This window comes from Oscarella lobularis, chromosome 5, assembly GCF_947507565.1.
Source record: "Oscarella lobularis chromosome 5, ooOscLobu1.1, whole genome shotgun sequence".
Classification (NCBI taxonomy): domain Eukaryota; kingdom Metazoa; phylum Porifera; class Homoscleromorpha; order Homosclerophorida; family Oscarellidae; genus Oscarella; species Oscarella lobularis.
In genome coordinates, this window is record NC_089179.1 from 280,764 (window position 1) to 293,296 (window position 12,533).

At 47.4% G+C, this 12,533-nt stretch overlaps 2 protein-coding genes across 2 annotated transcripts; both read right to left on the bottom strand.

The window, feature by feature from the left end:
• Window positions 1-2: 2 nt before the first annotated feature.
• LOC136186978 (elongin-B-like) lies at window positions 3-737 on the bottom strand. Its single transcript, XM_065974473.1, has 3 exons — window positions 655-737; window positions 338-581; window positions 3-276 (listed from the first exon to the last, which is right to left on the bottom strand). The coding sequence occupies exons 1-3, from the start codon at window positions 655-657 to the stop codon at window positions 182-184; spliced, it is 342 nt and encodes a 113-aa protein (XP_065830545.1). The 5' UTR covers window positions 658-737; the 3' UTR covers window positions 3-181.
• Window positions 730-12,517, bottom strand: LOC136186953 (stalled ribosome sensor GCN1-like). Its single transcript, XM_065974444.1, has 56 exons — window positions 12,474-12,517; window positions 12,299-12,410; window positions 12,181-12,244; window positions 12,067-12,125; window positions 11,744-12,021; window positions 11,636-11,692; window positions 11,508-11,585; window positions 11,380-11,448; window positions 11,220-11,328; window positions 11,090-11,164; window positions 10,147-10,275; window positions 10,049-10,099; window positions 9,895-9,996; window positions 9,745-9,842; window positions 9,564-9,683; window positions 9,396-9,504; window positions 9,244-9,336; window positions 9,112-9,190; window positions 8,899-9,058; window positions 8,658-8,847; window positions 8,482-8,606; window positions 8,252-8,430; window positions 8,105-8,201; window positions 7,914-8,045; window positions 7,662-7,863; window positions 7,426-7,609; window positions 7,296-7,380; window positions 7,136-7,237; window positions 6,816-7,081; window positions 6,571-6,760; window positions 6,275-6,517; window positions 6,077-6,217; window positions 5,968-6,021; window positions 5,826-5,915; window positions 5,614-5,770; window positions 5,443-5,564; window positions 5,275-5,389; window positions 5,043-5,222; window positions 4,697-4,986; window positions 4,506-4,644; window positions 4,254-4,450; window positions 3,722-4,195; window positions 3,494-3,658; window positions 3,271-3,432; window positions 3,121-3,216; window positions 2,921-3,064; window positions 2,751-2,864; window positions 2,544-2,699; window positions 2,369-2,485; window positions 1,889-2,313; window positions 1,717-1,834; window positions 1,573-1,666; window positions 1,379-1,527; window positions 1,226-1,324; window positions 963-1,175; window positions 730-899 (listed from the first exon to the last, which is right to left on the bottom strand). The coding sequence occupies exons 1-56, from the start codon at window positions 12,492-12,494 to the stop codon at window positions 774-776; spliced, it is 7,995 nt and encodes a 2,664-aa protein (XP_065830516.1). The 5' UTR covers window positions 12,495-12,517; the 3' UTR covers window positions 730-773.
• Window positions 12,518-12,533: the final 16 nt, after the last annotated feature.

Below are 12,533 nucleotides of genomic sequence, written 5' to 3' on the forward strand. Positions count from 1 at the left end.
AGTGATTTATGCCAGCTTATTTATCTCGCTCGCTCGCTCGCTAAACTCGGCCGAACTCGGGGCCATAGGACAAATACAAAGAAAACGATATATAGCTAAATTGTTCTCACTACGGGACAATCTCCAAAATGATAAACCAACGACGAACGCGAATTGTACACACGTAAATGGCGGTCCACGCTCATTCGTCACCGCCCTTCTCCTGCTGTTTCATCACCTCGGGAAGTTCGGGCGGTTTGGAAAGATCTTCGATGAGCAACGCCTCGAACTCGCCATCTACGAATCACGAGGCGTTTCCTCAAAAGGGGCCCCCATCTCAAAAACCCGTCACGCTCACCTTCTTGTTTTACAGCTAAACCGATTTCCGCCGGAGACTGAGCTTTGGCGACGTTGTTGGGAAATCCGCTATCGCCGAGCGTTTTCGCGTCGTCGAGGAGCTGATCTTCGCGATAGAGACGCTGGTCCTCCGGAGAATACTTCAAAATGCCTTCGACCATTTTCTTGAGTTCGAGAACGGTCGTCGATTCCTTTGCGTCGAGGAAGAGTGTCGTCTTATGACGACGAACTTTGAGAAATATGTCCTAGCAAAGAAATAGGAGATTGAATATCGTCTACGATCGACGATTCTGTTGACGCGAATTCAAATCTACTGACCATGGCGGGCTGAGAACAGCTTTTCTCGCCCCCTTGCAAATCCTCGTCGAAGTAGACGCGCGCGTTACGCTGACGTAAAGACACGTGTTCTGGTTGTACTGAATCATCAACAGCGGCCGCTATGTTTGAAACACAGAAATTTCGTCTTCTGTACCTTCGTCTTGAGAGACTAATTTACTAAGCGATCGCTTGTACACGCTGCCCAGTTCGGTGGCAACAGAACTGCTAAGATCGGGCAAAATCGCCTAAAAAAAGAAAACAGCTTGCATTTCATTTTTACTGACCAATACATTTACAAGAGTAAATACCTCATAAAAATCGTTGCCTTGCCTCAAATTTAAGACCGCCAAAAGAGCTCGCTCTGCTCCACTTTTTACCGTCGTGCTCTTGTCTCTGAGGCAGCTCAGCAAGAGGGGAACAAACTGTTCCGCCAAAGCCTTATCAGGTTTCGTTTCCCGAGACGCTAAAACAAGAGTTGTAAGTGCAGCGTTTTTGATATCGCTGACAGATGATGCAAAGCACTGTGAAAAGACAACATTCAGTATCGGTATAATTTTGTCGGTTTCCTTGCCTTGATCAAACATGGAATAAGTGATTGAGAACGAGCGCGAGAGCTTTCATTTCGAAGAAGGCAGCACGCGCAAGACAGAGCAGACAAAGAAACAGACACCTAAACCCCCAAAAGCTTATATCGCATAGAGTCCGCGAAATAAACGTCGTTTACCCTGTCCACAAGAACTCTAGACGAAACGATTTTCAAAATTTCCTCTTCACGCTCCTCACTAAACACAATAGGAAGGTTAGCAGCCAACACCGCAGACAAAGCAACGTTTCGCCCGTGGCAAATCATCCAATTATCAACAGGATCAACATCTAAAAAACACATTCTAAAACGCTCATTTAGAAACCCAACCCTACCAAGAAAATTATTCAACAGGCTATTCAAACTCTCTCCCGTCGACACGGCCGCCAGAGCGCCGGCACATCGTCCCGCAGCCCTTCGCACGACATCCTATACGTAGCCCTGTAATTACGGAAATAATCTAGTCGGTTCCGACTTGCCTCTTCTGCTCCTAAAAGGCCAAGAAGTAGATCGGTCACGTTTCGGCGAACGGCCTCGCTCATCTTGAGCCCTCCTCCTCCTCTGATGACACCAAGCAAGGCAGTAAGCAACGTCTCCCTAAAACGATATCGATAGGAAACACTGTCGCACGTACCGCGGATTAATTCTCACTTGTGTCCCGATTCTTCGTTATTCTTCGTCGTCGTGCACAGCTCGTTGAAAAGTGGATCAACTCTCGGCTGATAAGCGATTAACTTCTCGAGAGCGGCGGCGGAGCGTAGTCTCACAACGCGATTGGCGTCGTTCAACGCCTTCACGAACGTCGTCTGCAATTGAGGAACGAACGGCTTGACTGCGAGACCGGCTTTGACGATGACGAGCGTCAGCGTGTCGAGTATCGCCGCCTTGACGTTCCAGCTGTAGCGATCGCCGAGGATGCGAATCAGCGGTCCGGTAATGGAAACGACGTGCGGTTTCAGCGCCGCGACGCTCGTCAGAGCGATGACGTCGCCGAGACCGGTCGCCGCGCTTTCTTTCACGTCCGGCAAACCGTTTAGTATGCCTTCGCGGAGGATTTGCACGAGAGATTTGATTCCCTGTGGGCGCGAGAAGGGGACCTATAGAGAGAATCGTTTCTATTCGTCTGCTTACTTTGGGAGTGGTCGAAAAACCGGGCAACATTTCGCCTTCCTCCAGGTCGGCACGAACGAACTTGATCCCTTGACGAATATGAGCTATGACCGGAATTTGATCAGCTGCGGCCAATTTCTAAATAGAAATTTCAAAATCTTGAAATTTTTGAAAACAGAAACTGCACGTCTTTTACTTCGGTTACGGCATTTAGTGCATGCCAGGCGGCGTCCACCACGCCAGGATTCGGATCGTTGAAATGTCCAATGAGACCAATTATCAACTTTGGTAAATATTGGCTGTAGTCCACTCTTCTCTCCGCACAAAACGTTCGCAAAAGTATCAAAGATGCCTTTGCGAGATATCAATTAATCAGCCGATCAATAATGTTCAACTGACTTACCCGTCTCATTTCGGGACTGGGATTCTTTGACGCGGACATGAGTTCGTCTATCACGCAACACATCCCAGCTTCGCTGCCAACGCTGAGTACGAGAACTTTAGAAGCCTCCATATCCTATATAATAAAGATGTGAAAAACCGAAACAGGTTCTTTTTTTTTCGTTTCCGTACGTCTTCATAGCTAGGTGATGCCGCATTTTCGCTAAGAGAACGCAAGAGAGCGGGCAAAATGCTACCCAAGTGTCGAATCAACGCTTCGCCGGCGACGGACGAGAGCAAGGCGAGAGCCTTTGCGTTGACAGGAGACGCCGTCAGCTGAATAGCACGTCACTATAAACAAGCGAGACGACGAGCGAAAATTAGGAAACTACCTTCGGCACGAGGAACGGAAGAACGACGCGACTTTTCGCCGCCATCACTTGCTTCAAGCCGTCAAGAGCAAAATCGACTTCGTCACTTTCGGTTTTCTACAGAAAACGATTATTTCGTGACGTTTTTTCTATTTTTTTTGTCTCGCTGACCAAAATGGTCAACAGGCTCGGAAGAATCTCCTCCAATGCCGTCGTTCCGATGTTGCCGTAAAGGCTAGCGAACGTTTTCGCCGCGGCAACTCTCACTTCGGGCAGCGGATCGCACAGAGCGCGTCGAATCGTCGGTATGAGCGAATCCTGAAAAGCTTGAATCTATATGTAGAGAGAAACGAGAATTTCACCTTTCCTCTAAGAAAAAAAATCAATATCTTACGTAATCCTTTGAAGTCGATGCCATGATTTCGCTGAGCCCGATGCACACGCCCTGACGTTCGACGCTCTTATCCGAATCCAATCCCATCTCGAGAATAGGTATAATTTCCGGCAAAATTCGCTCTCCCAGTTTTCGAACGACGTCGCCAAGCGTTCGCGCTGCAACCTTAAAAAAATTCAAAAAAGGAACCTGGTCGAGTTTTCAAGCTACTACAGTATTCCTTTTTACCTGTCTCCTATCGTCGCTGTCGCTAGCCAACGATCCAAGCAACATTACGAATAACGTCGGAAGAATTTCCCTCAACATTCGCACGGTATTCGTCACGACAATTTTCCACACGTGCAACGCCGACTGTCGCACCATGAGAGCGACGTCCGATCGACCCATGTAGAGTCCAGCCAAGACGCGATTTCTTCTCTCAACGCCGAGCACGCCGGCGATCGCCTGCGTGCTCGTCTCCGTACCAAAATTGTCGTCCTCGTCGCCGTGGGCGCTCATTTTGCCCGTGACGCCCGTTATGTGATAGAGCAAGTCGCCGAGGAGCTGAACGGAACTGTATCGTATGCGCCAGTTGTCGTTCGACAGGCCGTTCTCCAGTTCGGGTAGAAATACGGCGACCGCCGTCTCCGCGTATTGCGTCACGATGCCGCGTCCGGCGCGAAGCGACGTCTCCCTGACGAACTCCGATTCGTCGGCTAATCCCTATAGTTGAGAGTCGATTCGGCGGGGGGCCCCCCTCGAGTTTTCGTCTCTTTCTTACCTTTAAAATGGGCGGTATGATGTCGGCGACGTACGCGATGAAGTCGTCTTCGAACGTGATTGGTAGATAGATGAAGAGCTGAAGAAAACCGTCGCGGACGCACGCGGGAAGTTCGACGCGTTGGGCCGTCGACACGAACGACGGCATCATTTCGCTCAATTTATCTATTCCCTTCGCCGACAAAACTTCGCAGAGACCTGCGAGAGAGAAAAACAAGATTCGTCGGAAAAAGGAAATTTCGTTATCTCTCACCCTGAGCGCCTCCTGATCGGTCGACGTCACTCTGACCGGACTGCATCGTCTCGAGTAACCAGGGAACGAGATTTTCGAAACTATTTCCGCCCATGCTTTTCACGAGAGCGCCCATCGCCTTGGCAGAAACAAAGCGCACCTGAAAAAAAACGCAGCGTTTTCAAATTGACGACTTTGAGCGCGGAACGGACTTCGGGTAGAGGATCCAAAATCGATTCCTTGAGACCTGGCATGATTGCCGGCAAATAGGGCTCGACGTCTTTCGCTTCCGTCAACGAAAACATTCGACATATAATTTCTGACGTCATTTTTCTCGTGTCGGCCGATCGTTGACAAAGCGATCGTTCCAATATGGGCATGATGAGAGCGAGCGACGGGGCGTCGATCGTGTGCACAAACGTCGTCTCCAGTAGCGCTTGGAGGCATTTCGGCGCTTTCGAAGCAACGTCCGACATCGCTTCGAGCAAGACGGGAACGACACCTATATAAGAGAGGGTTTGATTCGTTTTCTTTGATGGAGCCGGTCGTCTCTCGTGCCTTGAATTTCTGGATTTTTGATTACGGAGCCGATTTGTTTGAGCGCCTGTGCGCTGGCGTTTTGAACGCGAACGTGAGAGTCGGTGAGCACTTCCATGAATTTCGGCACGATGTTGGGCAGACAGGCGGAGAGTTGCTTGGGCGCGCAGTAGGCCATCGTGCCGAGAAGTTCCACGCTTCCTAAAACATCGATTTTTTTCCGTTTCATTTTAATGAGTGAGACTGTTCGAACCGGCTTTCGTTCTCCACGAGTCTTCATTAAGAGCGGAGAGCAGAGCAGGGAGTACCATTTTCACCCCATTGCCGCTTAGTTGACTCATAATAGCGCGAGCCGTGTCGTCCGCCGCCTAGGCGACGTTCGTTTACAATGTTCCAAGACTTTTTTTCTCTTTTAACTCACTTCTCTAACGAACTGGTTGTTGTCTCCAAAGCAGAGAAGCAAATTCGGAATGAATTGGACGACGTGAGGCTCGTAGAGTCGTCCCAGAAAACGCGATAGACATTCGACGGCAAAAAGAGCCCCTTGTGGAATAGAACTAGAATACGACCTACGGTACAGATTGTATCTTACCCTCTCTGTGGCGGAAATTTTTCTTGTTTATCACGGCCTGCTGGAGAGCCGGTGCAATTCCCATTTGCTTCAGCGAGGGCACGCCGAGTCCTTTCACCATCGCCGCAATGCCGTACGCCGCTCCTTTCCGTTCTCCAAATTGAGCGGAATCAAACAGCTGGAAAAAGAAAATTAAGAAGAAGTTCGTACACGAAAAAAAAATGTTCTCGTGCCTGGTCTAAAAGCTTGCGGACAATATGTTCTGATATGTCGAGCACGGAAGGAACCAACGGAGGCAAGCAAGCGGCAACGGCCTCTTGAACCTGTCAACACCAAAATAGCGCAATCGCTCTCCAAAGGATTCGGCATCCGCACTTGTTGAGAAGGAGTGCTCAGAGCTGTTATCAAATTCTCCACAATAGGCTTAACCTAAGAAAAAGAGGACTATACTAAGTCAGAGACGCCAGGACAAAGAAGTACGTGCCTTGGGATCATCCTTATCCAAATGACGGGCAAGAGATCCCGTCAACACGACGACGGCCTGACGAACGACGTCCAATTCCTTCGTATTGGGCGCATTGGCTAGAAAATCCTCAAACAGAGGCAGCAAAATGGAAACAGAATGCTACAAAAACAATTCTTCAATTAAGAAGTCGGATGGAATTTTTTTACAACTGGGCACCGTTCCGTGAATATTGATTGTCGCAATAGCCGCGTTGAGCACGTGCTTTCGTACGACAATCGACGGATCGTCGAGACTCTCGTGCACGAAAAAACGAAAGAGCGGTTTCATGTCGTCCGTGCCGAAGTGAGGCGCCATCCTTTCGAGAGCCATGGCAACGCCTTTGCGACTTTCCCACGGATCGACGCGGATCGCCGCCGAAGCGACGGCGCGACCAAATTCGTCGATATCGGGCAAGAAAGTCTACGGTAGAGACCCTAAAGGGGAATGTACTGCATAACTTCAGATTTCTTCACCTTTCTCTTTTCGCCGTAAGCCTCGGTCAGTCGAGTCAAGGCAGGATTGACTAGATCCGAAAAGTCGTGCACGAAATGGGCGAGAGCGGCCGAAGCCGAGCTATGAACAACATCGTCTTTGTGCAGCACGTCTTCAATTAAATTTTCAAGAAGATTCGACTCCAATTGGAGTCCGCCATCCGTCCACAATCTACATAAAGAAATGACGTCAAAAAATTCGCCGACGCGGTCTTTCTTTGCATTACTGTTGAGCCAGTTTTTGAATGCTCTCGCTAGGATCAAATCGAACAACGAGTACTCTCCGCGTCAGTAATAGTAACAGATCGTCGTCTATCGACGGAAATATCGGTATCAAAGCGTCAAGTCCTTTTAGAGCGGATTCTCTCGTTTCGCGAGACGACGAGAGGAGGCCGTTGATCAGCACGCGAATGTCGTCCGCGTCGGCGCAAGCGGAGCCATTTCGTCCACTCGCGCCGTCGCAGAGTTGGACGAGCGTCGCATTGGCAACGAGCTAATGGAAAACGACGTTTTGAAATAGACATGTATTTTGAATTTTTTTTCTCACTTGGAGTTTCTGCTTTGTTCTCGGATCGGTGAAAGAGCCAATCAACCGTAATAGGAGAGCAAGCATTTCATTGCGCGGCAAAAACTCGGCACCAAATTCGGCCTGAAATAAAAAAAGCGAGAATCTACGGTGGAAATTTTCCGCGGTAAGTTTTTCGCACGTTTGACTCAATTTTCGAGTTTTTAAAGAGAACATCGAGCGCTTGTCCAATAACCTCAAGAGGCTCGTCACTCAGAAGCACACTCCTAAAAGAAAATAATTCAAGAAATGCTGGTTCCCGACGATTTCACCTCAGAAAGGGAAAACAATAAGCAAAGGCAGGCGATGGCAGACACGATCCGTCTCTGCTCGACATGCTATGAATCATTTTGACTGTCCTTCGAATTTGAGATTTCAGAGGCTCCTGACACCACTCGTCGTTCAAAGGAGCTTCTGGTTTTAATAAACGCAGGGTCGCGTGTCCCACCGAGAGGCCTTAGTAGCACATTTTTCGAGGAAAGAATACGACGACAACGCTCCCTACTACCTGTGTACTTCTGAGTCCTGTATTCGAAGCCACGACGTAAATTGATATATAAAGTGCAAGCGTCGCGAGCTACTAGGGGAGAATTGAAGAGCGGCAGCGTGCAACTGACGAGAGCAGGCAAATGACGGGCCACCGATTTCGGATCGCTGCAGTCTAGGGCGGATGTGAGAAGAGAAAGAGAAGACTCGAACTTGGCGTAGATCTTGAAGACAAAAAAATTGAAATTGGAGAAATAGGTGTTGATGGTTGTACCTGTTGCAATTTTTTCCTGATTTCTGCCTCCTCTCGAATCGTAGCATCAATCGCTTCCTGCTGTTTCTTTGTCAGTTGCACGCCACTCGCTTCCTTTTTTCTGCCGGCACTTTGCTTCTTACGTTTCAATTCCTAAGAAATCTTCTTCTCAAAAAAAGAACGCGGTGTTTTTTTAAAAAAAGTTTTCTCACTTCTCTCAGTTCTCTGTCCCATTGCTGCTCTTCGTAGCTGTACGCTTTCGATTCTCTTTTGACATTCTGTTCTTTATCGACCACAGATGCCATGGCACTAAACATAATTTAAATTCGAAACGCTTCAAGGATTTTGAAACGGTTCACCTTTCTAATACGCTCTTGTCACACAGCTCGCCTTCCGGAGTCATCATCACGTCGAATTCCTTCCTCGTCACGTACAGTTCAGGATTTTTAAATTCAGTTCGAATGCGCTCTACAATGCGAGGCAAGAGAACGTCGGACGACAACGAGCAAAGGAAGGAAACAGTGTTCAAAACAGCCAGCTAGAGAAATGAATGGCACGAGTGAAATTGTTCCAAAGGAAAAGCACGTACTTTGTGACTGTCGAGTTTTTCCAAAATTATTCCCCAAACAGTGCCGGCCTCGTTCGCAAGAACTTCCTTGGGATCCAACTTGAGAATTTTCAGCAATTTCAACCACATTGTTCGAGTGTGGAAAACTGAGAAAAAAGTGCAATCCTTTTGACTCAGAGCAATTATTCGCTTCTTACCGACAATGGGATGATGCGCGTCGAGAAGAACGTTCAAGGCTACCTCCACTTTGTCTGAGTCTTGCGCGGCGGCTGGCAACGTCATCAATACTTCGAGAGCCTCGCAGAAATATTTGGGAGCGCCGAGTTTGTGCGGCGAAGTGGTCCGAGTTTCGGCGACCTCTTTTTGGACGTCTTCTTCCGATGGAATCTGCGTCCGCCGTTTTAACAGGAAACAGTGCGCGTTTCTCATCTTTTTTACCTCTTGATTGGCTAGGTAGTCCCTCAAGTGTGTAAGCAGGGACTCTTGGACAATTGCCATGTCCGAATATTTCAGAATCTTTTTGACGGTTGCTTGAGCATGTTGTCTTACGTCTTGCTTGGGATGCAATAGCGCGGAGACAAGGCAGAACGTCCACGGTCTGAAATACGCGACGAAATAGAGAAAACGTTGTTTTTTTAAGGGGTTTCCTACTTGATCTGCTCTTTTCCAGTCAGCCTATATAGATGCTCGGTCAGCAATCTCTCGCATAAATCGATAAGATAACATAGCGCTAGAAACAATTTCTAAAAAGCGCTCCATCTCTTTCGTTGTCGAGCCGCTCACCATTCGCACTTGCCGAGTTTAAAAACTTCGTCGATGAAAACGGCGGCTTGTTTAAAGTCAAAAGCGCTTTCCAAAAGTTCAAAAGGCGCGGTTCTTATGCGTACGCAATTTTAGTAAAAACTAGACGTTATTTAAATTATTTTTGGATTTACCGACGGTAGCATCAGCCGCATTCAATCGAACCAGAAGTAGCGCCGCAATAAGACTCTCGGCGACAACGGAGTTTTGAAGATTCTGCGTAGTCGTCATTTGACCAAAAATCTAAAAAAAAAAACAATCTTCCCTTAGACGTATCATACGTTGTGGTGCGGGACTCATACTGTTTGAAGCTTGGGAATGAGCTCGATCCCTTGGCACAGTGAATTGCCTTTCAAAGCGCGCGCCATGCAATCGAGGTAGGCCACTTTGGCTCCAGACGTCAGCTTCTTCCCGTCTATTTTCTGCGGTGCAAACAAACATCAGGTCAGTCAACAGAAAACCCGACTCGCACAAAGCGTCGACCTTGAACAGATTAATCAGATTGTCCGAAACTGCGACAGAAAATCTCGCCGCCCAGAGACCAATAGTCGACAAGGCGGAAGACAGAATGCCTTCGTGCACTGTAAAAACCCCAGTATTAGATATTCCATTGCAGTGTACTGATACCCACACCTTCATCTTGCACAAAGGGAATGAGAGCATCAACGACGACTGTGCTGAGCGAATCGACACTACTCACCCCACCAACTCGATGACAGGACAAATTCGACAGACCTAAGAAATATTAAGTAGAGCTCAGGGAATAGGTACTAAGGATCTCTTCAACCATTCAGGACGCTTATTCGTTGTTCCGTGGAGCTAAGTTTTCCTTCGCTACCTAAAACGCCAATAAATCATTTATTAGAGGTGATTGTGAAATGATACCGTTGAGAATTCCTATTAGATGCTTTGCAAGTTGTTCGATTGCACTTGCGTCGCTGCACTGCTTGGCCAAGCGTTTCATCAAGTCGACGGTCACAGATCTCATGTTTTCGTTCCTTGAAAAAATTTGGGCTACACGGAGACAAAAGAAAAATGAGTTTGCGTTAATTGATCAGGGTTCTGCCACGAGTTTTTTCAGTGTGGGAAGAAGGTCTGGAAAATTGTCCAAGACACTTTTATGAATCGTCTAAGGCAAAATTGTCTTGGACCATTTTCAAAACTGTCTTGGACCATATTTAAAACCATTTTAAAAATTGTCTTGAACGTTCGAACGGGAAGAAGGCAAAGGCATACGGAGAAGGCAAAGGCATAGGGAGAAGGCAAAAGGCATAGGGAGAAGGCAAAAGGCATAGGAGAAGGCAAAAGGCATAGGAGAAGGCAAAAGGCATAGGGAAAAGGCAAAAGGCATAGGAGAAGGCAAAAGGCATAGGGAAAAGGCAAAGGGCATAGGGAGAAGGCAAAAGGCATAGGAGAAGGCAAAAGGCATAGGAGAAGGCAAAAGGCATAGGGAAAAGGCAAAAGGCATAGGAGAAGGCAAAAGGCATAGGAGAAGGCAAAAGGCATAGGGAAAAGGCAAAAGGCATAGGAGAAGGCAAAAGGCATAGGAGAAGGCAAAAGGCATAGGAGAAGGCAAAAGGAATAGGGAGAAGGCAAAGGCATAGGGAGAAGGCAAAAGGCATAGGAGAAGGCAAAGGGAATAGGAGAAGGCAAAAGGCATGGGGAGAAGGCAAAAGGCATACCGTAGGAGAAGGCAAAAGGCATAGGGAGAAGGCAAACGGCATAACGTTTTAGTAGTGTATGGGTCGGCGATAGGCGAGTGAGGGTCGGGGCCGACCCATGCCGACCCACGTGGGCAGAACCCTGATTGATTATTGAATTAAATTGCCTGCAGCTGATTTTCCAATTTCTGAGGCGTATTGACTTGGATCTAGCGAGACATCCCGTACCAATGCACTGACAACTACAGAAAATAGTACGTCCGTCAAAACCTGAAAAAAATAATCTGAAGTTTTTACCAGCTAGAGAATCTTCCGGATTTCGAAGAAGAGCCTTTTGAATTGAAGGCAAGATGGTCTTCTGAAATTGATCGTGACTCAAGCGCTTTAGAATAGGAGCGCAACAGGTCTAAAGAAAAAAGATAATCAGAGCATAACGTAGCAATTGACGTCGACAAACCAAAAGAAATTCCGGCAGTTTCATTCTCGTTCCCACGACAGTCTGCAAATAGATCTCAAACCCTTTTTCCTAATATAATATGAAAAACAGTTAATTAAATTCGTATTCATCTGGACATTGGTTGATACTTGAAAAAGTAGGGGAGTAGCACTGTCATTCAAACGACTACATGCCCCAAACCATTCTGCCATCATGCACACGATTTCCTAATAGTGCTCATTGAGTTTGGCTATGACGTCATCATTTATGAGAATACCTTGGATTGAGCGCACTGCATCAATGCGGACATGTACGCTTTTCTCGCGTTCTCGCCCTAAATTGCGTCGTTTTGAATCATTAAAACACCCGCAATCAAACGTCATACAGCTTTCCAAATGACTAGTAGTTTATGGCGTGCCGACAGACAAAGAGACTGGCGTTCCCCAGACAATATCCCGTAGAAAAGACCGGCTTGCACGTCAACAATTCTCTTAACGTTTTCGACCGAATCTTCCTTATCCAAAAGCAGGCGAACCAAAACGCAGGACCATCGAAAGACGACGAAAATTGGAGCCGAAGCCGAAGAAGTCAAACATCCGCAACGTTTGACAAGATCGACGAAATTGCCGAGAAACGCGATTAGAACAGCAACAGTGCATCCCTCTAATAAAAAAAATCAAATCAATTATTATATGTAATCTGCTCTACCGTTTTTTCTGGTCAGCAGCTCTAGTACGTTCTCAACAGGTTTCTTCACTTGACTGTACCTGCAAGACACATAGAATCAATATATTTGATTTTTTTTTTTTTTTCTATTCTTACCCCTGCTGAGGGACGATGCAGGAAAGCGCTTTTACTGCGGCTTTCACCGCCGCGTCGGGAATGTCTAGAGAGCGGTTGTTTGCAATCGAATCGCGAGCGCCGCGTTGCGCGTCTTCACCTGGCCCCGATTCGACGAGACACGGCACGAGGACGTCGACTAAAACGTGGTGCTTTTCTCTCGTTTTTCCGGCCGTCAGTTTCGAATTGACGAGCTTGATAGCTTCTGCTAGCTATTGTGTAAAGATTTTTGGTTATTCGAGGCGAGAGAGGGAAGGCGAAAACGAAGCCTCTACCTTGGCGTGCGTCGCCATCATGAGATTGCACAACTTTTTGATACCAACTGTTTCTACCGT